Source organism: Felis catus, chromosome C1 (genome assembly GCF_018350175.1).
Source record: "Felis catus isolate Fca126 chromosome C1, F.catus_Fca126_mat1.0, whole genome shotgun sequence".
Classification (NCBI taxonomy): domain Eukaryota; kingdom Metazoa; phylum Chordata; class Mammalia; order Carnivora; family Felidae; genus Felis; species Felis catus.
In genome coordinates this window covers 13,631,984-13,659,081 of record NC_058375.1, presented here as the reverse complement: position 1 = coordinate 13,659,081, position 27,098 = coordinate 13,631,984, and the positions used below count along the sequence as shown (strand labels likewise).

Genomic DNA, 27,098 nt, shown 5'->3' with positions numbered 1-27,098 from the left:
CCCTTCTGTCGAGGTGGTGCGCTCCGGGCGGGGCTCCACCTTCTGGCAGCGCCCGGGGCGCGCCGTGAGCGGACAGCCGCGCCGCGCGCTCGAGATGCTGCCGCTGTGCCCCGCGCTCCGCCGCGCCCTGCAGGCCCGCCCCTGGAGGGGGCCCGGGTGAGTGCGCACCTCCCTGCCGGACCCCGGTCCCGCGGGTCCCCCGGCTGGGGGTCGCTTCCTCTGGCGCCCCGCCCCGCACCCAGGCCTTCCTTCCGCTGCGACCCCCACCGTCTCTTGCCTTCCGCGAGGGGGGGACCCCCTCCTGGCTCCCACGCTCTGCTCGGAAAGTCGCCTCCTTCGCGCTCGTCTTTCTCCTAATGCTGGACCCACCGCCGAAGTGCGCCTCGATTTTTCGCACAGCGCTTCTCAGCTCCCCACCCTTGGTCTCACATTCAGGATCCACCTCTGGGATTCCCTGAGTCTCCTCTGTCCTTTCCACTGGGACTTCTACTCTCTTTCCCGCCCCTCCCCTTTTCAAGTTAATTACCGGGAGTGAAAGGGACTCTTCCTTCTGATAGGTGGAATAGTAATACTTACGGAGTTCGTATAATGTATCAGACGCTAAGGAAGCCCATACATGCAAAGTGCCGAACGGTGCCTGGCACTTAGTGCCCACTTCTTATTAGTCATGATCGTCGTTTATTACTCTCTTTTAAAACTGTGCGGTAGATATTCCAGATTACAGGTGAAGAAACCCACGTGTAGTTTCAAGGTGGATCAGCCCTGGAAACTTCCAGGCTGTGGAGTTAGATTCTTGGACCCGTGCCCACTCAACGAATGACAGATGTTCTTAGAGCCCCTTCCTCTTCTGGGCTAGACAGGGTGTGTGTGTATGGGGCGGGGGGGGGGGGGGGGGGAGGGATAGGTAGGACACAGACCCTGTCCCAGGGGGGCCCAGTCTGATGGACGGGTGTTTCTCTGGGCCTCCCTTTCAGAGCTGGGTAGCCCCCACCCCCAATTTGAGTTTTGTTTGCCTGACCCCTAGGATTGTGACCAGCCATGTCTCCTCTGCTGAGCTATGCCCTTTCTGAGTTAATCAGTGTCCCAAGGGATGGCACGGGGGTGCCCTGGACATGGGTCAGTTTCAACACAGCTGTGTGTCCTTTGTGGGTGGGGGCTCGATAGGTATGGGCACAGGAAAGGCACATGGGGGAGAAGGATTCCTCTCCCAAGCCAAGATTGGGGGCCGCACTTGTCACACTTGCCCTTTTGTGGGCTTCTCCCTGCGCTCTGACACCCACTCCCCTCCCCGCAGACCTTACACGGAAGCTCCGTACGTTCCTGTATTTACCGAGTACCCACCATGTGCGGATGTTGTGCTAAACACTGGAAGAGAAGGGTACCCCTGAGATTTGCATGTGGACTTTTCAGTTTAACGGCGGGGTTGGGGGGTGGCGGGAGGAGGGCTTAGCCATAAAAAGCTCTAATATCTGGTAGGAAGCAATCCATATTCTTTTAAAAAAGCTTATAATAGCAGTAATATTTCTCAAGCGATTGAGTATGGTGCTGTCGCTAATAAGCACTGTATTATCCCCCTTTTTACAGAAGGGAGACTTACTTTCCAGTTGAGGCGAATGGAAGACCAAATTCGCAGTCAGACTCCAGATTCATGCTCTTAATTACAGAGCTTCCAGAATGGAGGAAAAGCATTTTGCAATCAGATCTGAAGAGTTAGGTTAACCTCTCTCGGTAGAGCAGCTGGCCCGGTGCCCTAGACCCTAGGGTTTCTCAACCTTGGCACCACTCACATTTCGAGCTGGGTAATCCTGGGTTGCGGGGGCTGTGCAGCGTTCCTGGCTTCTACTCACTGGACACCATTAGCACCCCGTGGCTGTGACAGTAGAAACATGTCAGACATCGCTGATTGTCACCTAGGGCAGAAGTGCACCCAGCAGAGAGCCATTACTTTGGAAAAACAGGTTTGATGTTCGGCCACTTTGCCATTTATTCAGTGACTATTTAGCTAACACGTGTCTGTTGTAAAAAGTGCAGATAAAGCAGAAAAGGGTACACACGTCACTTCGAATGTCACCACACAGAGGAAACCACTGTCATCATTTTAATACCCTTTAAAAAATTTTTATTTATTTATTTTGAGAGAGAGAACGGGGGAGGGGCAGAGAGAGAGCATCCCAAGCAGGCTCTGCCCTGTCTGCACGGAGCCCGATGGCGGGGCTCGAACTCACGAACTGTGAGATCATGACCTGAGCTGAGAGCCAAGAGTCGGACCTCAATGTACTGAGCCACCCAGGCACCCCTAATATCCTTTGAAGTTTCCGTGAATATATATTTTTAAAAAGAGAAAACCCACAGTATACACGTGGGCTCACCTGCAAATCCATTTTTGTAGTTGACTTTTTTATTTCGTGGACTTGTCTACCTTGCCGTCCCCAGGGCCTCATAGTGTGTCTGGCACCTGGGAAGCCCCGAGCAAACATTTGGTGAAGAAATGATGTTCACAGCCCTTCTTGCCAGTAGGTACTTATTACAACTGGTCTTGAGCCAGGGATGCTGCCAAACAGCAAACAGCTGCCGTTGGCCTTCTGTGTGGATTATTTTACTGAGCTCATCGGGAGCCTGTGATGTAGGCGTCACTATTCCCATTTCACGGATTGAACGACTAAGGCCCTTGGAAATTAAGGAAAATTTGTCTACACCAGACCCCCCGGTTGACTGCCTCCTGTCTCCTTTGGCCCTGACCTCCTGCTTTTTTTTCTCTACTTCATTGACTCTCTGGGGGATGTCCTCGGTGATGTCTTTGCAAATTCTTGTTGGAAAGGGTCAAGATACATGTTTATGTTTATATGCAAATTTAATAAACAAAAGAACCATCTTGGGCGCATAGCAGGCTTACAACGAATGTTATTTTTGTCCATTACTCTTGTAGCAGACCTTGCTGGGTGCGAAGGGTGCAGAGATGACCCCCCTGCTCCCCAGCAGGGATGGGGGGGCTGGAACTGGCCACAGTCCTGTTCCCTGCCGGAGTCCTGGCTCACTTTGGACTCCTCTCAGCCCACCTGCCTGTTTAATTTTCAGAATTTCAAGCCTCCCCAATGTTTGTCCCGCCTGCCTGCCCCCCGGGATGGGCACAGGCTGGCACATCCCACCGTCCCCTGGACGTACTCTGCTCTCTCAGTCCCCTAAGCAGAGGCCAGGCAGCACCTCTTGCCTGGAATGTCCCCCCCCAGCCCCCATGGTGAACCCACACTCACCCAGCACTTTGCGCCCTTGGCAAGGCAGCTCTAGCAGAAGGATTAGACGTGACGTGACAGGTAGATTGCTGGGGTCTGGTACCCCTTACGTAAGTGACTTAGTGAAGGAATAAATAGAACCTGCAGTGATCCTAATACTTGCTTCAGAGGTTGGTAAAAGTCCCCACCCGGGCTGTCATCACAGGCATACCTTGAGCACTTGCTTCTGGTACCCAGCACCTGGCCTGGCATACAGTCGGTGCGGAACACTTGCTCTTGGGATGGAGCAGGGGACGGCATGGGGCAGATTCCGACTTCACCTCTCAGTAGCTCTGTGGTCCTGGGCGGGTTGTGCAGCCTCTCTGTGCTGCCTCGTGTCCCCAAGTGGTAAATAAAGGTAATAATAGGAGCCTTGGAGATGAAATGAACTCATACACGAAAACCACTCCGAAGAGTTTCTGCTCCTAGAAAACATTGCTTTAAGTATTATTTTTGATCGCCTGCCCCACCAGTGGGGTCGTCTGAGTGGTCGTCTTTGATCAGGGACATTCAGACAAGGGGGTCCCAGCACCACAAGGATGGAAGGGGGCGGAGTGAGCCTTCCCTTTATGCTCATTCATTATCCTGAGGCAAAACCCTTTCTGTTGGGACTGACCCTGCTCACCCCAGGGGAAGGGGCAGACACCTGCCCATCTTGGGGGGGTGTCTTACCCCCTCCCCCCAGAACCTTCCTTTCCTGGTAGAGATGTCATGGAGCGGACGGCCCTGGGCTGAGCCGTCCGCGTCCATGGACAGCAAGCCACTGCCTGCCTCTCTCCTCAGGTGGGAAGTGCTGGGCGGGAGGAGGATGCACCTGTCCCCTCGGCCCCACTGCTCAGGGGTCTCTGACAGGCTCAGGGTCAGGGAGTTGTGACCAGAGCCATGCACCGCACAGTAATCTCAGAAGGTCAGTCTGCTCCTCTGTGATAATGATGGTGATAATCATGGTGCCTTCTTCATGCACTCGCAGCTTGGACTCGGGACGTCATCACTTAGCATAGTGCCAGGCAAGCTGTAAGTGCTTAATAAATATTCCTTGATGTTCCCGGGCAATAAAGTGGAAACAGCTCAGCCTGGGCCTGATGCCCCTCCCTTCTGGACCTGCCCTGGGGCCCCCGCACTTTCTCTCTGCTTACCTCTCTGCTCCAGGCCCCTCATCTTGGTGATAAGGAGGATTGGCCTTATCAGGTCCCAGATACGGGCTGGGAAAGTCTGGAAGCTGAAGGAAGCAAAGCTAGTTTCCTTTCTGCTCCTCTCCTGGGCCTTGGTCACCCCTGGCCCTAGTCGCTGGGGACCTGCATCCAGCTCCCAGGCGTTAGCAGAAGAGCTAACTGGGATGGGAGTCCCGTCCTGGGGGTCTGGTGTTGTCCTGGGGGCCTGGTGTCCTTCTGACAACGTCTGGGTGTTCATTGTTGTTGTTGTTGTTGTTGTTGTTGTTTTCCTCCCTCTTTTTTGCTTGATGAGTCTGACAAAAGGTTTACCAGTGTGTCCTTTGCGTCCCAGGCAGTGTGGCCGGTGGTGAGCCGAGTGGGCGCAGGCCGGCCTGGGGGAACCGACACCGTCAGTGGTGCCCTGGGAAGAGCGTGGGGGCTTTGAGATGGCCCGACAGGGCCCCGTCCAGGCGCTGTGAGGGTAGCCTCCCAAGCAGAGGGGACTCCAGAGAAGACCTGGGTGGCCCGCGAAGTGGGCGCGGGGTGGGGGGGGGGTGGCGGTGATGGGAAGTGAGTCTGGAGGCCTCAGTAAGGATTCTGATTTTTTTGTTGTGGAAGAAACGAGAAGCCATGGAGTGGTTTTGGGCGGAGTGCTTGCTCTCTCTGTGTGTGATCAAGTTTTCATGTTTAAACTAACTCTGGCCTGTGTTGGAGAGGTGCTTGGGAACAGTGGAGCAGCGTGGCCATGGCAGGCATGCAGTCCAGGTCCGAGGGTGCCCTGGGACCAGGGTGGAGGCCGAGGGTGACCTGGGAGCTCGGGCCCTACACTTCCGGACCTCAGTGTTCCCCTCTGTAAAGTTCTGGGGTTGCACTGGCTGGCCCAAAGCTCTGTCCAGTTCTGTTGCAGACCATGTGTTGGTGGTGCGACCTTTTTTTTTTTTTTAATTTTTTAAAAGAGTTTATTTGTTTTGAGAGAGAGAGAGAGCGCGCGCATGAGCAGGGGAGGGGCAGAGAGAGAGAGGGAGAGAGAGAGAGAATCCCAAACAGGCTCCGTGCTGTCAGCACCCGACGTGGGGCTGGAACCCAGGAATTGTGAGATCGTGACCTGAGCCAAAACCAAGAGTCAAATGCTTAACCGACCAAGCCACCCAGGTGCCCCAGTGTTGTGACCTTTTTAGCTCAGATCCTGGTACTTGCAGAGGGTGGAGAGGGGCAGCTTGAGCTCAGAGGCCCAGGTCATGAGCAGACCAGGCACCCAGGTTGTTAGGGGTCCCTGAGTCAAGTTCAGACTAAGTGGCAGGGCCGAGAGCTGCTCTGACAAAGGCAGGCTGGCTTCACCTTTGCATCCCAGAGCCAGGCACCTGGTAAGTGCTCAGAAAATGCATGATGAGTAAATAGGCAAGTTGTGTTGCCCTTATCTGAGTTGTCTCTTGGCCCTTGATGTGTAGAATGTGTGCTCGTGACTAAGGAATGCAGTCCTGCCTCCTATGGCCTCAAAGGGCCTCGAAGATCCTCACCAGAGGCTCCAGGCCCTGTGAGTGATTCTTCTTTGCCTTCCCTGGAGCCCAGGAAGGGTACTCCTGTTCATCCCAACTGGCCCAGGAGCCAAAATCAAAGGGGTGGGGTGGTTTTGTCAGGTGTCTTTGGGTTATTTCTGGCTCTCGTGGACTCAGGCTGATCTTTCAATTCTGTTCCCCACATTCGGACTGATGGGCAGCTGGGCCACGGCCTGGAGACTTGCCAGGCATAGAGGAAGCCCTGGAGAAGGTGATCCTGTGGTCACAGTGGGCCTCTGCCCTGGGGAAGGTAGAGAGAGGCCTGGGAGGGAACAGGTGCCGGAGGGCTGGTAGCTACTGCATTCTGCATTTTAAGCTGGATGGAATGTGGTGCTAAATTTATTGCAGCAGTACTTACTGAGAACCCCCCAGGGTTAGCCCCTGATTGTGGTGACCTTGGGGGTGTTTGACAACCAATTTGCCTTTGAACACCTGGCCTGGTGCAGTAACATATATAGAATATGCTACTATATATAACGTAGTAAAATAATATATAGAGAGAGTATGTCACTATATATAACATAGTAAAAAAAATACATAGAACAAGTTACTATATATAACATAGCAAAAAATATATATAGACTATGTTACTATATAAAACATAGTAAAAATACATATATATTTTTTAAACGGAACTTTAATTTGTGACCCTGAGATCAAGTGTCATGTGCCCTACCGACTGAGCCCGCCAGGCTCTCCTGGTGCAGTAACGTTCTAGAAGACAATTTTCCGGGGCGCCTGGGTGGCTCAGTCAGTTGAGCGTCTGACTTCGGCTCAGGTCATGATCTCCTGGTTTATGGGTTCGAGCCCCGCGTCGGGCTGTGTGCTGACGGCTCGGAGATCGGAGCCTGCTTCGGATTCCATGTCTCCCTCTCTCCCCGCCCCTCCCCTGCTTGCTCTGTTGCTCTCTCTCAAAAATAGACATTAAAAACAGTTTTAGAAGGCAGTTTTCTTAGAGCTACAAAGCAGGAGGGTGAGGAGAGGCCAGCACTTTTCAGCCTCACACTGACCCTGCGGGGCACATGGCCTCGACCCCATTTCTCAGGCGGGGAGCCCGAGGCCTGCCGGGTTTGGAATAACAGGCTGATGTCGCGAAGCGCGTCTGGGTTGCGGTCCCAGATTTGTCTGCTTCCAGAGCTGCGCTTTTTGGCACCCCCCGGGAGCTGGGGTCCAGGCTGGGGTTGGGGCGCGCACCTCCAGGCCCCCAGCCCACACTCCTCCTGGCGGCACCCTGGCTGCCAGAGGAGGTGGCGGTATCTGATTGGCTGATCGGTGGTGGTGGTTGCTGCTTCCGAGGCCCAGAGACATGCTGCTGGAACCTTCCAGAAGGCCCCAGACGCACACGCTGCCCCCCGCTTTCCCGACTGGTGTTGAGGCTCGTGGCTGCCACCATTTTCCCGCCTCTCCGTTCTCCACCCCCCACAACAGGCGGAGGGGGTCTGTGTGGACTCTGACTTATCATCCAGCACATCTGTAGTTACTGTCTCCTCAGCTCTCCATCGTAACCCCAGGGGGTGGTGGGAGGTTTGTGCCTCTGGTTAGGGGCGGGGTGGGGCCTGAGAACGTGACACGCCTCCTTGGGTGTGGGGGGTGCTGCTGGGGGAGGAGGGAGGAGGCCTGAGCTCACTTGGCCGTTAGGCAAAATCTTGGGCAACCGGGCCCTGCCCTCCTCCTCCCAGACGGCACAGGCCCCTCTCAGCTCTTCCTGTCGTGCTTCCTGCTCCTGGCCTTTGTACTTGCTTTCCGCTGGGCCTGGAATGTTCTTTCCAGCCCTTCTCAGAGCCCAGATGGCCCTCAGAAGGACACCTCCTCGGAGAGGCCCTCCCTGACCACCCTGGCTAGGGCCGCCCTGCCCTTCTCCTTGCTCGTTCTCACATCCCCTCTGTCATCACAGTGTCGCTCGTCCGTGGCCCTCACTGAAGGTCAGCTGCGTGTAGCCCGAGGCCTTGCTGTCTAGGCCACCGCTCTGTCTCCAGCGTTTGGAGCAGTGTCAGGGACACAGCAGGTGCCCCGGAACCTTGTGGAGTGAAGGAAGGGCTGGCCCGCATGGCCCCTGGCTTTGTGTCCTTCCTCTGGGTCTTCCAGACTGGTCCTTGAGTCAGACCCCTTCCCAGGGAGAAAGAATAGATAAGAGTGCCCCCAACACTCACAGGCCGAGTGCCCCTGTGGCCTGGAGGAGTCCCCCAGCTGGTGCTCCAGCTCTGGAATGAATGACTTCAAGTCCTGGCTCTTCCCCATCTGTCCCCCACCTTTCCAATCCCAGACACGTTAGGGGGGGTGGTCACTAGTGGTCACCCGTCTGTGGGGTCATAAGGTTCAAGGCTCAGTAGGGTCTCTAGGCCAAGGAAGTTTTGAAACTCGACACCCTGGACTCAGACCCTAAGCCCCCAAACCAGCCCTCCCTGTGGCTGCGAGCTGAGCTCGGGGCGCTCCTCCAAGGGCACGACCCACATCTTGGACGTTCTCGCCCACCCGGAGCTCAGCGCCTTGTGCCGAGAGAATCCCAGCTGGGTCGCGTTCTGATGAGACTGCGCTCTGGGCCCGGCTGCCTTCTCGGGCTGGGGAAAGCAGTAACCCGGGGCCGTTTGGGAAAGGGGCTGCATCGTGGGGAAGTCCAGGGAGAGTCAGCCCTCTCTGTGGGTGCAAAACGCTGAGAAGGGGTTTTGCATCGATTACACCTCAGACAGCCGTGTGAGTTTGTATGGTTGTTCCCAGTGGATGTGGAGACCGGCCCGGAGGAGGCGGGTCACGTGCCCAGGGGCACACACTGGCAGGTCCAGGCCTAGAGCTTGGATTTTTGGACCCCAGGGCCAGTTCTCCCCCGCTCCCCTAGCTCTGTACTCGCTCTGGATTTTGGGATTCTGGGCCGGCCCAGGATGCCCCTCCCTGCTGTTGGAGGTCGAGGGGCTGGGTCTGGCAGTGGCCTCCACTGACCTGTCTGCCTCTGTCCCCTGCCCTTGCACCCCAGGCTGCGGTGGAGGCACACCCCCTCCCTGACGGTGGCCAATGAACCCGTCCTGGCATTCACGCAGGGCAGCCCCGAGAGAGATGCGCTGGAGAAGGTAAGGGGTGGGTGGGGACACCCAGTGGGGGTAGGGAGGGAGCGGGGACAGCCTTGGGCAGCCCCCCAGGATGCCTTTCCGTGCCTCCAGTCACCACCCCCTTCTGCACCTGCCCCCAGCCTGGGAAGGAGACCAGGTCTGGGACAGCCGTGCGACTGGAGGACCGGAGAGGCTGGGAGCAGCAGGGTGTGGCCCGGGGCCACCTGGGGGCTCAGTCCAGGTCGGGGGTTGTAAGCCCACAGGTGTTGTATGCTTAAAGACATTCTCCCACTAATTGCCAGGATTTTAAAAATGGTGAGAGTTCCCATACGTTTCAGATACGGTTTTCTGATCTTTTTATAACGGGAAGACCGTCAACACTGGCCTCCCCTTCCCGCAGGACAGCAGGGGACAGTGGCCAGGGGCTGAGTCCTGCTGTCTCCCGAGGGGAGCAGACGCTCTCTGCCCTCAGACCCGGGCCCCTTCTCATACCCGTTCCGGCCGGGCAGCTGTGTCTGCGGACTCCGTGCCGGGCTCGTGGGTGGGGCAGGGAGGGGAGGTGGGTGCCCATCCGCTGTGTCGTCCTCTCCCCAGGCCTTGAAGGACCTGAAGGGCCGGACGGAAGCCATCCCGTGTGTGGTGGGGGACGAAGAGGTGTGGACCTCGGACGTACGGTACCAGGTGTCGGTGAGTCTGGCGCGCGGGTGGGGCGTCTCCCCGAGTCTGGGGTCTGGCTCTCAGGCAATAGACCAGCTCCTAACACAGGGTCGCTGCCTGCAAAGGGCTTTCTGGTCCACTCCCAGATTTTGAATTCCATGCACCGATAGCTAACTGCCCAAAGCCGCCTTGGAAGCATAGTCATAAAAGGTGCCAACTTCATGCCCGCCGAGACGGAGTGAAACCCGTGGCCGCCACCCGCTTCGCCGTCTTCTTTAGAAAAGTCGACCACCTAGAGAGTAGGAAGGAAGGACAGAACGTCAGAACTGAGGTGATCCCTCCAAAGAAGGGACAGTCACCCAGGCCCTGGCCTCTGTTTTGGAACCTGCTGCTCTAGCAGAAGATGAGCTCATCTGAGGTGAGCACCCGGGGCCTGGCCACGTGTCGCCGCCTCCTAGAAGCCCTCCTGCTGGAGCCAGGCTCCTTCTAGAGGCGCATCTGAGAGGCCCTGTCGTGTCTCCACATGGTAGATTCATTCACACCCTGTTTCTTTCTTTCCTGTTTTTTTTTTTAATGTCTATTTTTGAGAGAGAGCGCACAAGTGGGGGAGGAGGAGAGATTGAGAGAGAGAGAGGGACAGAGGATCCGAAGCGGGCTCTGTGCCGACAGCAGCGAGCCTGATGCGGGGCTTGAACTCACGAGGCTTGAGATCATGACCTGAGCTGAAGTCGGACGCTCAGCCGGCAGCCACCAAGGCACCCTCACACCCTATTTCTAGAGAAGAGTTGGAGGCAGTGTATTGACTCACACACAGTGCGGTAGGATAATCTCGCTGTGACCTCCTGGCCACAAAGTGAGAACCGTGGCGCCCTAGGTGTGGCAGACGGCCCAGACTTGCCTTGACGCCTTCCAGTGACCCCAGGAAGAGAACATCACTCACGCTAGTCAGGGTGTTCTTGAAATCCACCTGCATGATGGGAGAAGCCATTCCCGATACGGGGCCGGAGAGAATTTCTCCCGAGGGTGGCGGAAGGACATGGTGATGTGAGAAGCAGGGTCCCCACGGGAGTCTCCCATCGCATGCACAGTGTTTCATGGGGCCGCCGTCTTGCACCCTGTCCCTTGTTGCCGGCTGAGGACATCCTCACGGCCCAGTGCCTGGGGGTGCCAAGGGGCCACCCTGCAGGCCCGTGTCTGCTGCTGGGGGAGCTTTTCCATCTGGGGCTCAGGGTGCAAAGTGACACCTGTGGCTTTTTTCCCCCATCTCCTCACGATGGGGAGATTTTGGGTACAGACTCCCATGTCCGGCTTCTCTGGGGGGTGGGAAGATGTGGCCGCACAAGGCTGGCATTCCTGCCGGGCACCACAGTGCTAGAACGAGGCAGTGGGCGGCCTTCCGGGGGCCCTGGCCCCCCCCAACCCCCCACTCTCCACTCCCACGCACGATGCCAGCCCTCTCCACTCACCGCTTTTGTGTCTCTGGCCCCAGCAGGAGGCTGGCCAGCCGGCCTGCTGGTCCCTCAGGCACCTGCCTGAGTGCTTCCCTCAGCGGAGCTTTTGTGAGACACGGGATAGCCGTAAGGCAGCCTGCTCTTCCTAAGAAGTGCCAGAGGCCTGTGGTCTGTGCTGAGGGCTGAGAAGTGTCCCCTGCGCCTGTTCCCCCACTGTCTGTCGGGTCAAAGGTAGGAGTGACCTGCTTTTGTGACCGTTGGGGGTCTTGGACAGGATTGGGAGTTTGCAGCGCATCCCCATGAGGGAGCCTGAGGGTGAGCCCCTGGCAGAGGACCCGCCCCATGCCTTCTTATCCCTTGTGTGGCCATGACCCTTTGTAGCTCAGAAAGGCTTAAAGCAAATACCCATCTCAGCTATGGAAAAAAAAAAAAAAGAGTGTGTGTGTGCATGTGTGTGTATACACAGATACGTGGTTTGAAACTCTGCGCAAACAGGCATACGTGGGGCTTCTAGCTTCGTGCAGTCCAACCAGTTGCAACATGAGGGCCTTGGAATGCAGACGAGGCGGCTTTCTCTGTGGCCGAATTAGCCAGAAATCTGCCTCAGCCCTTCTTTCTAGCAGAGCACTTGTAAGTCGTGGTAATAAAATCCCGCCAGCCACCCACGCCTCCTCGGGCCCAGGCCCTGGGCAGACGGCTCCGCCCTCTCGGAGCCGCCCCGGGGGACAGCAGGGTGGCACACGGGTCAACGAGGAAAGAGACGCGAGTTCCAGCTGGTGAGGGACCGTGGGAGGCACAGGTGCCACGCCGGCGACACGGGGGCCACGTGGGGCTGGGCGGTCGGAGGCCTCTTTGGACTGGTGGCCGCCGAGTCGAACCCCAAGGATGAGGTTGGGTAGGGGTTCACTGCCGGGCAGAGGGGTCCTCGGGCAGAGTCCCGCAGGTGGGGACAGGCCCAGTGCGCCACAGAGAGGAAGCTAGGGGGGCGAGGGACGCGGGGCCCCACCGAGAGAGGGAGAGGTCGTTGGCGGTGACTTTCTGAGGTTCTTGTCGGCTGTGGTGAAGGAACCTATTCCGGAGTGCTGGGGAGTCCCTGGAGGGGGGTTAAGGAGGGCGAGACTTTCCAGAAGAGCCCTGTCGCTTGTCACAAGAGTATGCTTTCTAGTTTCGGGGCAGCAGAGTGAAAAAGCGAGGGCTTGGCAGAAGGTGTGAGGCTGGACGTAGGCCCACGTGTGTCCAGGGCTCACGGGCGGCCGGGGAGTTTGTGGTGGGAAGGCGAGTAGACAGCCGGGGTGGAGCCAGGATGGAGGAAGCTGTCAAAGAGCCGGGAACCAAGCCCCGGGGACGCCAGCCCCAGGCGGACCAGTGTGGTGCCTGCCTCCGCGGAGGGTCTGTGCCCAGACCCGGGAGCTCCTCGCCTGCCCCCACGGTGCTGGCTGGTGGCCGCCTTTGAAACCGTGTGGCCCCACTCCTTGAGGCTGCTGAAGGGGGCACCTGACCCCAGCTGGGCCAGTCGGGTCTTGACCTCCTCGCGCCTCAGTCTTCTTGTGTGTAAAATGGGGGTGCCATGTAGGGTCGTTGTCAGGTGCATGGCGCCCCCGTGCAGGAGGCCGCGTCAGCTGTGATGGTGCCTCTCCCTGTCCCTTAAGCGGAACCTGTAGCTAGTTTGTCAAAAAAAAGAGAAAAAAAAAAAAAAGGGCCCCAGGGGCAGGCCTGGGAGTCCTTCACCTGATGTGCAGAGGCTTTCCCCTGACCAGCCCTGGTCCTCACGCGGCTGTAGTGTGGGCTTTGTGTCATGTCACATGTGCCTGGACAGCCACGCTGTGCCCAGCCCGCGACTGAGTCCTGGCCATAGGCAAGAAAGATCCCGAGGCGTCCACACGGCATCTTCCGTTATCCCTGGTGGATTTCTCCAGAGCGAGGCTTAGGAGCTAACTGTGGGCTAAGCCCCGTGATGACACCTGCTTGTGGTTTATAGAGCCAGGAACTGGCGTATACTTTGGACGGACCAGGAAACTCCTAGATCTGTAATTTGGGGGAGAGTAAAGGGCTGTACCCTTTCGCAGGTGGGGGAGGGAGGCATGTTGTGGCTCTGTCCAGATGGAATCCTGAGCAGGCTGTGCAGGGGTGAGGGTGGAGACCCTAGGCCCCCGCTTTGAGGGTTCCGAGGATGGCTCGGGGCGGGAGCCCCCACTGCTGGATCAGCGGCCAGAGGGCGTGATACCTGGAGCCCTGGGAGCACAACTTGGGATCGGTCAGTTTGCCCGGCCCCTCAGGGCTGTGCCAGGTGCCAGCCGAGAGTGGCTGAGTTGAAACGTCAGCATGCACGTGCGGCTGGAGGCTGCCACATGAGACAGGAAAGCCCCAAAGGGCCCATCGGGCGACGGGTGGGTGGCAAAAGTGTTGATAATTGTGGCGTAAAGAAGTGAAACGTCTCCCTGCTGTATTGCTTACGCTCGCACGCGGCCCTGCCGGGTTCCGTGTGTAAATATTTCTTGAGGGTCTTCCCTTCGAGATGAGTGTCTCTGGGTCCCATGCAAGGGGCTGGAGAAGCGGTTGCTCTGTCCCCTGGGCACTTGGGGCACGGCAGAAATCCTGAGCGATTCTCAACTCCCGCGTCTCGTTCGGGGGCCTCCCATGGTGGCATCGCCCCTTCCTGAGCCGCAGCCGCGTGCCATGCCTGCTCCGGAAGCATTTTCGCCTGTGAGCTCATTTGGCCCCCCCTCCCCATGCCATGCGGTGGGGGGGGGGGGTCTCTCTTTCCCACGTGGGGAGACCTGGAAAGGGGGACTCAGTTTACATATGGCTCCCAGCTAGCGGGTGGCAGAGCTGGGATGCGATCCCGTGTCTGTCTGACCACGAAGTCCACGCTTTCCCTGAGGCTGTGCGGTCCCTGCGTTTCTCGGGACCGTGAACCTTCTGGAGTGGGAACCATCTCCCTCACCGAACAGCAGGTGCTCCGTAACCCCCAAGTGAGGGAGATCAGTGTGGGGATTGGAGGGGGGAGAGCGAGTGTGCTGAGGGCTGTTGCCTAGAAAGCGAGGTCCCCACCCGTCCTGGCACCTCCCTCCTGGGCAGGGACCTCACTCTTCTCTCATCTTTCAGCCCTTCAACCATGGACACAAGGTGGCCAAGTTCTGCTATGCAGACAAGGTGAGTCTGGGTGGGGGACTGTCCCCGTGTTGCCCTGCTGGCTGCTGACATGCTGTCTGTCGCTGCTTCCCTCTCTGGCCGTGGGGAGTGGAGTCTTTCACAAGGCCAGGCCCGCTGTGGTTAACTTGAGCCAGAGGAGAGCTGTGTGGGCCAAGGCTGATGTCCCCTCACATGCCTGTGGCCGTGAGGCAGCCTGGCTTTCGAGGGAGAGTAGAGTCTCCAAGGCTGAGTCGGAGAAATTGGAGAGGCCCTGGATGGAAAGCCAGACAGAGGCTCGGCATCATGGAGGGCCGGCGAGAGGGGCTGGGGTGCCCTGTGGCAGGGGGTCTAGGAGCCAGCGTTCAGGCGGCAACGGGGACAATTGCCATCAGGGATGCCGGTAGCAAGTGAATATCTCAGGCTGGGGTTCTAGCCAAGCAAGGGCAAGGCCAGGCGCCTGACCTTGAGGGGTGGAGGCTCTAGCTGGTGGGTTTGGGGGCCCCTGGAATAAGGGGAGGCCCTGATGAGACCACAAGAGAAAGTGGAACAGGTTTGACCATGGAGGGACTTGGTGCTGACCTACCTGGGAGGTCCCTCAGACCTCCAGATGGTGGCAGGACTGGCTCTGAGCCTTGGCTGGGCCAGCAGGTGATGGGACACCACGTCTGCAGCTGGTGGGGGGGGGGGGCGGGGGGAGTTGTGGTGGGCAGCACTGAGGGCCAAGGAAGCCACAGGTCCTTGGAGAATGAATGATCTCCAATCTCCTGTCTCGCCCATTCCCCTGGGGCCCTTCCTGTTCTAGGAGGCAGCTCCCAACCTTTTCCCTTTCGTTAGGCCCTGCTCAACAGAGCCATCGAGGCCGCTTTGGCTGCCAGGAAAGAGTGGGACCTGAAGCCTGTTGCAGACCGGGCCCAGATCTTCCTGAGGGCAGCAGATATGCTGAGCGGGCCTCGCAGGGCTGAGGTCCTGGCCAAGACCATGGTGGGACAGGTGAGGTGCCCATGGGCACAGCCGGGGTGGGGTGTGGGAGGCGGTCATACCCCCTCCGATGCAGCACACGTCAGTCAAGCAGCTTCTGGGTACCAGGACGTGCTGTGCCTGCTGGAGCCAGAAGATGTCCTTGAGGTCCCGTCCAGCCCTCCAGCCTCGGTCAGACCTCCGCGGCCCTCGGAGTGGTCTCTCTGACTCCTCCAGGCGGTCCCTCCAGACTTCCACACCACGAGGGTGTCTCCGTCACCAACAGTCACGTCCCAAGTCCTGCGCACGGCACTCAGGGCCCCTTGTTTCCGGCCTCTGTCCAGCTCCCTGGCCACTCTGCCCTTCCCCGCCAGGCCATCCTGCCCAGGAGGCCGCCAGCCTGGACTTAGCGAGATCCCTGGGCCCTGCAGGCATCCCGTCTCCCTGCCTCTGCCCGGTGTCCTGCCTGGAATGCCCACCCTTCTGTGCCCTGTGGACTCTTCCTGTTGAGATCCAGCCCAGATGCCACCTCCTCTGTGGGGCTTCCAGACTCTTCTCTGTCCAGAAAGATGAGCCCCACCTCTGTGGTCCTGTAGCACGCTGTGCGTGCATCAGTACGGCTCAGATCGCACTGGGTGTAATGAGTTCCTGTGTGTTTGTCACCCCTTTACAAGCCTTTTGGAGACAGCGATCCCGGTTAACTGTTCTCCGTCTTCCTGGGCTACACACAGCATCTCTCTGGAGTCACAGAAGCTCCTGATAGGCGTTTTTCGGTTGAGTGCACGTTGAGCCTGAGTGGCATCAGCAGCTCAAAGTTGGGAAGGGAGCCGAGGGAGAAGGGTTAATGTCACCCTCCCCAGCAGCGAGCCTTGGGCATTTGGGGCGGCCACCCCACTGCCCCCATGCCCGCTCACTGTCCTGTGGCGAGAGCGCCCTCTGCTGCACGGAGGTGGTATGACCACTCCTCACCAGCTAAGTGTCTCCGGATTCTCAGCAGCCCCTGGTGGGGGTGGCATCGTGGGCTCCCCAGCGTCCCGGATGAGCCACGCTTGGGCAGGGAGAGGCGCACACAGTCCGCCACCAGATGAAGGTGCTTTATTTGACTAACGACTCTGGCGCTTGTAGGAAGCGTGGCCGCCTCATAGAGCCAGGGCCAGCGCACCTTGGCTTCTGTAGCTCCAGGTCCCAAGCAGGATGACAGCTGCCAGTGACCGTGTGTGCCAAGGAGGGGCTGCCCTGATCCGGAAGAGCCCCATGTTGCAGCCCATGAGGCCCTCCCCCACCCCTGGGACGTTTGCCATCAGGAGGAACGGGCAGCATAAGGAGACGTTTGCCTCCCGCTTCTTGGTCCAGATGCCCCTGACGGGGGCACATCCCCACCCCGGGGGGAAGGAGCCGCCAGCACTGTGGGCATGACGTCACCGTGGGCACACGGTCGGTCTTGGAAAGGGGCCGTCGGGAGGCATGTCTGCAGCCGCTGACCCCCCGCCGTCCTGCACGCAGGGTAAGACGGTGATTCAGGCGGAGATCGATGCGGCGGCTGAGCTCATCGACTTCTTCCGGTTCAATGCCAAGTTTGCCGTGGAGCTGGAGGGTCAGCAGCCCCTCAGTGTGCCGCCCAGCACCAACAGCGTCGTGTACCGGGGGCTGGAGGTACCCTCGGGTGGCGGGGCGGGCGGGAGCCTGCTGGAAGCCTTGAGCCTGGCCTCACCGCACCCCCCTGCCCCCCAGGGCTTCGTGGCGGCCATCTCTCCCTTTAACTTCACTGCGATCGGCGGCAACCTGGCGGGGGCGCCAGCCTTGATGGTGAGTGAGATGTGGGCAGCAGGCGGGCACGGGGCTGCTGGCTCTCTGTCCCATCTCAGACCACGAAAGGGGCCCAGCCCTGGTCATGGGAGATGCCCAGAAGGCAGAGGCAGTGTGGGCCCGTGGAAAGACTTTGGGGCCAGAGACTGGTTTGGACCCCAGCTTTGCCCTGCTCCGGGGGACCCCAGGCCAGGCCCCTGAACTTCTCTGAGGCAGTTTCCTCCTCCTCCAAGTGGAGATCTAGGAAAGCCCATGTATAATAGGGTTGTGATGAGCGAGCGAAGCCGTGCGCGGGTCACATCTGGCCTGGTGCGGGCTCCGTATGTGGAGAACGTTGATGGTGATGACACATCGCTTTTGAGCGCCTGCTGTGTACTCTCTGATTTATCTGTCAGATCTAGGAAATGGTGACGCAGATGAGGATTCAAAGTCCCTGGCTCCCCTGCCCTTGTCAGGGTGGAGGCAGCCATCACCCTCATGAGCTCCTGCTGAATGGGGCTGATGCCCCCCTGCCTTTGGAGGTGGCTTGAGGGAGGGCTGACACTGGCGGGGCCTGGGCCCCACGTGGGGCGGCTGGCTGATCTTGAGGATGGTCCTGCCCCGGGCTGTCCTTGTGCATCCGCACCCAGACAGACACGCACACGCCCAGGCGCCCACGTGTCTTCGCCCAGGACACGTGTAGAGACAGCCCTGTGAGCGCTTGCCCGGCCACACCCAGTGAGTGCCCAGTGTCATGGAAACACCCAGAACAGACCTGCCTGAGGGGTGCTGGCAGGACCAGTCTGTACAGGCTTCCAGAGAAAGAGTGGCCTTGGCCAGAGTGCGGGCGGGCAGGGCAGGGTGTGGTCTCACTGACTTAGGGCTTTTAGAGCACCGTGTCTGACACCTGGAGGAGGAGTGGGGTCCTGTAGGGGACATGCTGGCCTGCCCGGGGCCTGGCGGTTCCAGGTGAGGGATGGGTGTGCTTCGGGATGGGATGGGAGTCGGGCCTGGTGACTCCTGGCCTTGTGACTCATCACCATGTCTCCCGGGCAGGGAAATGTGGTCCTGTGGAAGCCCAGTGACACGGCCATGCTGGCCAGCTCTGCTGTCTACCGCATCCTCCGGGAGGCTGGCCTGCCCCCCAATATCATCCAGTTTGTGCCAGCTGACGGGCCCACGTTTGGGGACACTGTCACCGGCTCAGAGCACCTCTGCGGCATCAACTTCACAGGCAGCGTGCCGTAAGTCCCCGGGTTGGGGCGGGCCGGGTGGCGTGGGGACGTTTGCCAAGCGGCCGCCTCACGACCTCAGTGTGGGAGCTGGCGGTCGGGCACTGACCATACCCACTGACTTGCTATGTGGCCACCGGTGGCCCACGTCACCTCTCTGAGCCTCTGTTTCTTGACCTGTTCACCAGGAACGATGGTCCCTACCTTGTAGAGTCATCGTGAGGGTCCGGTGAGTTAGCAAAGAGGAAGAGCTTCACAGGCAGGATGCAGCCTACGGATGTTCGGTGACGCTGAGTTTGATGCCACTGCTGTCACTGGGAGGGGCACAGGGAGCTTGGAATGAATTGGAGGAGGAGAGTCAGGAAGGCTTCTCGGAGGAGGTGGCATCTAAGCAGAGGAGACGGCTGAACAGAGATGGGGGAGGGAGAATGTTGTAGGAGAGGGAGCAGCACATGCAGGGCCTCCAGGCCAGAGCCCCTGCGCCTTGGGAGGCGGTGGCTCCCTGTGGCTTGGAGCGTAGAGTTCCGGGGCCGAGGTGAGCGAGTGCGGACAGGAAGTGGTTCGATCGTGACTCCTCACTTACTCACCGGCAGGTGTATGTCCAGCGAACAGGTGGATGGACAAGTCCTGCCTTTCGGGAGGTTTAGTCCCGTGACTGTGAGGCCCTGAGAGCCCGCCGGGGTGTCCGCACTTCATCCCGAAGGTGACGGGAGCCACAGGAAGCTTTACACGTGGGGGTGTGCATTAAGCAGCTTGGTTTCTAGCAAAGATTGCAAATGGTAGCTCTCCAGCTGGACCTGGGAAGTGGCTCTGTTCTCTTTGACTCCTTATCAAGATGGATCAACCTGGTACAGTTGGGGCAGTTTCATGCAAAAACCCAGTTGAGATTTCAAGCTTCTTTTGGGAACCTGAGCCCTCTGGGCCTCCGTGTCCCCCATGGCACCCCCTGGCTGGAGGTGGGGTCCGGGTGCTCTGTGGTCCCTGTCACCCTCACCAGGCCCCGGCTGTCTGCGTACTTGGTCATCCGTCCCCAGCCTGGCCCTGCTGGGCCCCTGCGTTCGCAGCCTCTGTCCTAGATGATCGCTTCGACTGCCCTGTGCACAAGTCGCTAGCGGCCAGAAGCGGGAGACCAGTGAGGAGGCTGTCCGCGTGTCCGCGTCTAGGGAGGGACAGCAGACGCCTGACCAGAGTAGAGACGGGGGGAATGGATCCCAGAGAGCAAGTGGCAGGGAGATGCGGTCACTTGTCCGAGGAGTCGGATCAGCGGAGGAGGGGTGTGTGTGGGAACGTCCGGGCTCTGGCAGAGGGGGCCCAGAGGGCACCGAGGTGGGCGCCTGGAGGGCTTGGGTGAAAGTGACGAATCACCTGCTGGTCACTTGGAGTTTGAGGTGCCCGAGGGTCATCTGAGTGGAGATGTCGGGGTCGGCACTGGGGTCCTTCCAGGTGTCCCTGGGGACACCTGCGGTGGCCTCCAGTCTCCCTTCCCCGGCCTCAGGCTCCCCTACCCCCCTTCCGGCTAGGGTTTGCCGGGTGTGGTGGTGGCGTTAGAATTGCTGAGGAGGACCGTTTTCCGAGAAGACCCGCTCTGCCAGTGCGGGCCCTACGGGTCCCTGCCTATTAGCGGGCGGAGCGGGCCTGGCCCCCATTTGCCATGCTCTGACGAGCAGCGGGCTTAAAGGTAGGAAAGTCATAAATTAGTATTAGCTACTGTGTCGCAGGCTCCCTGGTGATTAGCATTTTTATTGTTTTGTGGTGCTGAGGTTGGTCACACTTGGATCTTGGGGACGAGGTGGGGGCCTGAGCTCTCTCTCCCAGGGCGCTCCTTGGTTTGGCCTCTAGAGCCCCGGGCGCTGGGCTGGGGGCGCCCCTCCCAGACCATGGCGGCGTCTGCCCCCCCCCCCCCCCCCCACCGGGCACCTGAAACGCGGCTGCGCTGACCTGAGCACTTGACCCACATTAGAGCTGCCACGGAACAGCTCTGCCGGGTGGGTTGTTCGCTCCCGTGCCCGGGCGGGGTGCACGGTTTGAGGCTCAGAGAGGTCGAGTCATGAGTGTCAGGTCGCGTGGCCGTGAGCGTCTGAGGCAGGACCCCCGCGCGACCTTCTCTGCGTCTTCTTGCCGCCAGGCCTGCCGTTGCTGCCTCCCCGTGGGCCCCAGACGTCACCTTTCTCCAGGTGTCTCACCTGCCCCCGCCTACTCAGTTCCCTGCCACCCTCGCTGGGACCCCTGCCCCCACCCACTAGGCTTTTGGGTCTCTTCCTGGGGTGGTGCCTACTCCCCACCCCCCAGGGCCCGCGCTGTCTCAGCGACCTCAGCTGGCTTCCTAAGCCTTGCGCTCCCCTCTGGTTTCAGCACCTTCAAACACCTGTGGAAGCAGGTGGCCCAGAACCTGGACCGGTTCCGCACCTTCCCACGCCTGGCTGGAGGTAAGGGCCCCTTTCCTGGCACCCTCCCCTGTGGCCCCAGGGAGCCTCCCCTGGCCGTCATGAAGGAGGAAGAGGAAGAGGCAGAGGTGAGGCCCCCATAGGTGGGGCAGCCCTGTGGAGGCTGAGAAGTGAGGGGCTTAGGGGCGGAGCCTCAGCTGTGCTGGATCAGGGGGTCGCACCAAGGACTTTGGCCTCAGAATGAGCATTTTTCCATCCATCCATCCATCCATCCATCCATCCATCCATCCATCCGTTCATTCATTCGTCATTCAGCAAATAAAATGTTAAGCATCTACGTAGGCATTTCTGGAGACCAGGGACGCGTGATGGCAAGAGACACAGACCCAGCCCTCAGGAACTCGTGTTCCGGGAATGGAGGCAGATAGTGGGCGCGCAGATGGTGATGCTGGGCCGTGACGAGAGCAGCGCAGAATTCGAGGAGGGAACGAGGGGGTGTGCGGAGGCCCCAGGGCCGTCCAAGGCAGCGCGGGGGCTGGTGGTTCGGCATTCTTGCTCCTGAGCTGATCCGAGCTCCGATGGGGGGGGGGGGGCGGTCAGGGAAGGTGCACCCTCAGCCGGCTGTGGCATCTGCACCCCAGTGCCGCCCTTTATAAGGTGGGGAGCAGGGAGCTGTCCACGGTTTTCTCTTCTCTGCCTCCTTCCCACTGTGCCCTGAGGGAGAGGGAGGCTCTGACTGGAGCTCACGACCCAGAGATCAAGAGTCTCAGGTGCTATCCGCGGAGCCAGCCAGACCCGTCTTCAGTTTTCCTGTCTTTAAAATGGGACCGATAACGGTGGGGGGAGGGGGACTGTCGTGAGGCTTTAGTGAGACAAAGCAGAAAGCGCTTTGAGCAGAGCCTGGCGGGCGGTTAGGAGCTGCTGTTAGCTGATGTGGGAGGAAGCCGGGGCCTGGAGGCCGAGGAGCCTGGGGAAGGGTGTCGCCGCCGTGGGTAGGGAAGAGGGGCCAGCCCTCGGGGCCGACGTGGAGCGGACCCCTCTCCTCTCGCTGGGTTGGGGGGTTGGCAAGGTACAAAGCAAGCCGTGCCCACTCCTGGGAGTAGATTGGCTCCTGGGAGCCTGGGATTCTGGTTCTTTCTCTGCCTCGATGGTGGGCGGCACCCCCGCCCCCGCCTCAGTTTCCTCAGCCGTGGAGCGGGACAGGGGCCTGGCTCGCCGGCTTCCGGGATGATGTCCGGCCGTGGCCCTGCCTTCTCCCGAGCCCGTCCGCTGGGTGCTGGGGCTGGGCGCACCTGCGGACAGGTGCGGGCGCCGCGGCGGGCGCCCTGCTGCCGAGAGGCCTGCGCTCCACCCGCGCCCCCTCCCCCCTGCAGAGTGTGGCGGGAAGAACTTCCACTTCGTGCACCGCTCGGCCGACGTGGACAGCGTGGTGAGCGGGACCCTGCGCTCGGCCTTCGAGTATGGCGGCCAGAAGTGCTCCGCCTGCTCCCGCCTCTACGTGCCTCAGTCGCTGTGGCCGCAGATCAAAGGGCGGCTGCTGGAGGAGCACGGCAGGATCAAAGTGGGCGACGTGAGTGGCGCTGCATCCCCGCCGCGGCCCAGCGGGTGGCTGATGGGATTGGAGGCTCCCGCGCTGTGGCTTTGGCGGTGGCAGGCCTGGGATGCGCGGGGAGGGGGCTCCCTTTGTCTCCGGCCTGCAGTGACTCGGTGACTCTGTCTTCCGGTGCCTCCCTTGCCTCCAGCCAGCAGAGGATTTTGGGACCTTCTTCTCTGCAGTGATCGATGCCAAGGTACGGGCACGGAGCAGGCGTTCCCGGGGGGCTGAGCCCTGGCCTGGGTGGGAGAGGGAGGAGACGCAGGGCTCTTGACGGGGGGCGACCCGGCCTCACTGCTCCAGGCAAGGCCCACGGTCCGACAGCCCCACAGACACGCCCGCCCTGAGCTTGAAAAAGGCAGAAATGTCCGCCACCGGAGAACTTGCTTCCCAGACACCCTGCAACCAGGCTCGACGAGTCGCCCCCTGGTTCACGTGCATACACACCCAGATGGGCCCGCACGTCTGCAGCATGAGCCCAAACACACGTGCACTCGTACGTGCCTGTCTGCGAGCACATTCGTGGTCTCGGTGTGCAGGCGTGCGTGTAAGTCACCCACATAGACATCCACGTCCACGTGCACGAAGGTGCGCACGTATCTCCAACAGAAACAGATACGCCTGTGTGCACGTGTGCGTGTTCGTGCGTGTGTTCACACGTACGCAGGTGCACGTCAATCTGCATTCGTAAGTGTACACGTAACAGGCAGGTGTATTTACGCACGTACCTAAACGTGAAGACGCGTGACCTCGCGTAGGTGCGTGCGTATGTTACTGTGCGCATTGTGTTTCTGTAGGTGGAGTTGTGGCTCTACCACACACACATTCTCACAAACGCTCTCACACGCATGTGCACATCTGCCCTTGTCTCTGCCGTGACTCCGCCGGATCCTGGCTTTTGCCCTCTTCCCATCTCCCCCCTCCGGTTTCAGAATTCGGGCCCTTTGGGGTGTGTTGGGGACACTGCTGCTTGTCATCACCTCCGGCCGGTCTGTGACACCCCTCCTTCCCCCCCCATCCCCAACCCTAGTCCTTCGGCCGCATCAAGAAGTGGCTGGAGCACGCCCGCTCCTCGCCCAGCCTCACCGTCCTGGCCGGGGGCAAGTGCGACGACTCCGTGGGCTACTTCGTGGAACCCTGCATCATTGAGAGCAAGGACCCACGGGAGCCCATCATGAAGGAGGTGACTGGGGCGTAGAGAACAGTCTCCCACCCGAGCACAGCGCGTGTGGGGCCCTTGCACGTGGGTTTCTCCTCGTGACATTATCCCATTTCACAGACAGGAATGTGAGGTAGGTCCCGGAAAGGGAGTGTCTCAGTCCCCGGGAGAGCGGGGCCAGGCCCACTGACCCCAGATCCGGTGCTCTGTCCTTGACACCGCTGACCCTGCTGGTGTCATAGCACTTCTGCCGTTCGCGGCCACCGAGCTGCTGTCGTGACCTTAACGGCGAACACTTACAGACTCTTAACTCTGGGCACCTGTCTGAGAGGAGGGGCCGTTCCCATTCCCGTGTTACAGGTGACCAACGGAGGCGGAGAAGTCAAGGCCCTCGCCCAGGATGGCAGTGCAGGGGTGGTGGAGGGGACAGGGGTGGCTGGCCAGGAGCGCCAGCAAGCTCCCTCGGGTCCTTTGCCAGGTCAGGGTGGGGCGGGCAGGGCAGGGCAGAGTGTTGCCGTCTCCTGAGGGAGCCCAGCGGCAGACGCCTGGCTCTTCGTGCAGGTGTGGAGCTGTGGGCCGAGCCCCGGGGACTGGGGAGAGGCAGAGGCCAGAGCAGGGCGACGGGGAGGCCTTGGGGCTCTGGTCCAGGGGCGGCAGGGGGGGTGGGGTGTCTGACCCCAGGGCTTCCTTCCGTCTCAGGAGATCTTCGGGCCCGTGCTGACCGTGTACGTCTACCCAGACGACAAGTACAAGGAGACGCTGCGGCTGGTCGACAGCACCAGCAGCTACGGCCTCACGGGGGCAGTGTTCGCCCAGGATAAGTGAGTGGCGGCCGCCCTTCTGCTCTTGGCCTGGTGTCCTGCCCCCACCACCCCACGAGAGCGCCCTCCTGGACTTGGATCCTTGAAATAACGCCGCCCCTTCCCCTCACCTCAGCCCTGACCGGCAGGCAGGCCTCCCCAGCAGGGGTACAAGACTCTTTTTTGAAATGTAGATTCTGGGGTCCCCTTATTGGGGGCGTGGCTGGGGAATCCGTGCTTTTGACCGGTTCCCCTGGGTCTGATGGGGCCCCGCTGAGGGTCCTTGCCTCATGCTGCAGAGCAGAAGAATTGGGCTCAGGGGCCAGGAGCATACTGCCTTATCTCGCAGAGGCCATATTTGAGCCCGGGGGCCAAGGCGCCAAGCCTGAGTCTTGGCTTTTCCTTCCTCCGTGACGCCAGCCGCCGCCCTGCCTGTCTCTAAGAGCGTGGAGTTGGGATTGGAAGCTGGGATCAGGGTGGCGGTCTGGAGGTTCCCCAAGCTCCCGGTGGGGGAGGGGGAGGAGGCAGGAAAACTGGACCAGGACGGGCCGCTCGCTCGCAGCCTGACCCCTTGGTCAGCTCGTGCAGCAGCCCCGTGAGGGAGGCCGTGCTAACCACTTTCCAGAAGAGGCTCAGAGGCTCTAAGACGCTGCCTGTGGCTGGCCCGGGTCATGGGCCCGAGCTCGGCCTAGTGCTTCAGCTGGGCAGCCGGTGTGGGCTGGGCTGCGTGGTGGGGGAGGTCGGACCTGGGGCCGGCGGGAGGGGAGCCGGCTGCCCTTTTATCACTGTCCTGCCTTGTAGGGATGTTGTCCAGGAGGCCACCACAATGCTGAGGAACGCCGCCGGCAACTTCTACATCAACGACAAGTCCACTGGCTCGGTGGTGGGCCAGCAGCCCTTTGGAGGGGCCCGGGCCTCTGGTGAGTGGGTCCCCCTTTCCAGAGGGGAGGCGAGTTCCTGGCAGGAGACCTCGATCGCCTCACCTCAAGGGTGTTCAGAGTAATAGGAAACATTGTGGGTGAGGCGCTGGGCTGTCTTCTTCCCGTCTTACTGAGGAGTAAACTGAGGCACAGGGAGGGGAAGTGACTTGTTCGAGGGCACATGGCTGGGAGGTGGTGGAGCTGGCATTTTGGTTCCAACACCCACACCTCTTACCACCATGCTCCGGTCACTTCAGCGTCCTCGTGTTGCGGTTGGGGAAATCGAGACTCAGCGTGGGCTGGCACTTGCCCCAGGTCCCAGCCGCCCTGTGGCACAGCCCAGGCCAGGCCCCGGGGCTCCTGGCTCCCAGCGCGGTGCTCTCTCCACAGTGCTCCCAGACACTCCTTGCAGGTGGGGCACACAGACCCGGGGAGCCTCCTGTGCTCACTGGTTCCGGCCTCCCCTGACCTCCGGCCCCGTGTGCTGCACAGATGCGCTCGGGAAACCTTGGCCTTGTGAACGCGTTTCGTTTTAGTTCAGCTGCTGGTTGCCTGTGCCGGTGTCCCTGTTATTCCGTCAACTCTTCCCCGCCCCCTTTCCCTTCCGCCCAGAGCTGCTGTGTCTTTTCAGAGAAAAACGGAGCTATCTTTTCCACAGGAACCAATGACAAGCCGGGAGGGCCCCACTACGTCCTGCGGTGGACGTCGCCCCAGGTCATCAAGGAGACCCACGAGCCTCTGGGGGATTGGCGCTACTCATACATGCAGTGAGCCCCGCTTCGCACCTTTGCCGTCCACCTGTCCGTCCAGACGGCTGATCGGTGCACACCGGCCCCACTCCAGCCCCTTCAACTCGCTCCCCGTGGACGGCCCCCTTCCCAGGGCCAAGACCTGTCCCCCCCGCCCCACACCGGCCCACATCCTGGCCTGTCCCACCCTGCAGGGGCAGGTGCGGGCTCTAGTTTGAGACCATGCTGGGGAGGAACAGGGCCACTCCCCTGTCTCACCGGCTGTGCTAGAACTTCTGTCTGGTAGGTCTGACCTGGTGCCCTGCCAGTTCGTTGCCTCTCTTTTCCGGCCCGCTGGCTCAGGGACCTGGGGAACGGCAGTAACGGAGCTCCCGGGATCCTCTGGGGGAAACGGAGGCAGCTCTGGGACCCTTGGCAAACCTCAGCATCCACAGGGACTCCTGGCCTTGGCCTCGGCTCCTCCGGCTCTCTGGGATTCGGTGTGACCCAGGGTGGCCTGCAGGGCACAGAGGACACCAGCTGGCCTTGCCCTCTTGGGTCTGGGCCGCCCACCGTCCTCACTAGCTGTCCTAGCCAGCGGGTACTTCTGCCTGACCACATGCCTTAGACACCCGTGTGCCTTTCTCCAGGGTACCTGTGTTCTTTGGAGGCCATGCGATTCCTGGCAGTCTCTATGTGATGGGCCTGGGGTTCCCCTCAGGAGCTCAGTCTCCACTGGCCGAGGTAGAACAGGCCCAGGGAGACTTTGCTGCCACCTTCTTCTGACCCGAGAGCCAGCTTGAGTTCCCGTCCAGCCCGGGCTGGGGATTGCCTGTAGAACCTTCCCTCCTTCGCACAGAAGTGGCTCCATGTGGACTGGGCCCTAGTGGCCCCTTCTTTGATGCAGCCAGTAGGTGGAAATTCACCAAAACCTGCTAGTTGGATTGCAGGTGGCCAGGGGTTAGTAAGGGGTGACTATGGAGGACAGTTCCCAGGGGACCCTGAGAGTGCTGGCCCTCCCTCAAGGACAGCCGGCCTGGAGTCCCCCATGGGGCTGGCCCCCAAGCACCATGGTTCTGCACTGGCCCACGGTCAGGATATGATGCTCCCCAGGCGTCCTTCCACGTTGCTGTTGCCTTCCAAGTTCCGCGTTGTTCCCTGGAGAGGCCAGGGCAGTCTGCTGGGGAGAGGTGCTGGAGATGTTCCCGGTTCCACTGATTCTACACTGTGAGGGGGCAATGAGATTCGTTCTGATGCCACCCAATAAATGCTTGTTACTTAA

At 60.2% G+C, this 27,098-nt stretch overlaps 1 protein-coding gene across 1 annotated transcript; it reads left to right on the top strand.

The window, feature by feature from the left end:
* On the top strand, positions 1-27,098 carry ALDH4A1 (aldehyde dehydrogenase 4 family member A1). The gene is made up of 15 exons (XM_003989611.5): positions 1-156; positions 8,945-9,038; positions 9,612-9,704; positions 14,231-14,278; positions 15,092-15,247; positions 16,718-16,867; positions 16,946-17,020; positions 18,056-18,243; positions 20,584-20,657; positions 21,989-22,185; positions 22,358-22,405; positions 23,240-23,392; positions 24,068-24,189; positions 24,970-25,088; positions 25,747-27,098. The coding sequence occupies exons 1-15, from the start codon at positions 95-97 to the stop codon at positions 25,857-25,859; spliced, it is 1,692 nt and encodes a 563-aa protein (XP_003989660.2). The 5' UTR covers positions 1-94; the 3' UTR covers positions 25,860-27,098.

What these genes read in the sequence shown, in the direction of transcription:
- ALDH4A1 (XM_003989611.5), top strand. Translation starts at nt 95, where the DNA reads ATGCTGCCGCTGTGCCCCGCGCTCCGCCGCGCCCTGCAGGCCCGCCCC. An exon ending in AGTTCTGCTATGCAGACAAG is followed by an intron (nt 14,279 to 15,091) that starts GTGAGTCTGGGT and finishes CCCTTTCGTTAG; the next exon opens with GCCCTGCTCAACAGAGCCAT. An exon ending in CGGGGGCGCCAGCCTTGATG is followed by an intron (nt 17,021 to 18,055) that starts GTGAGTGAGATG and finishes TCTCCCGGGCAG; the next exon opens with GGAAATGTGGTCCTGTGGAA.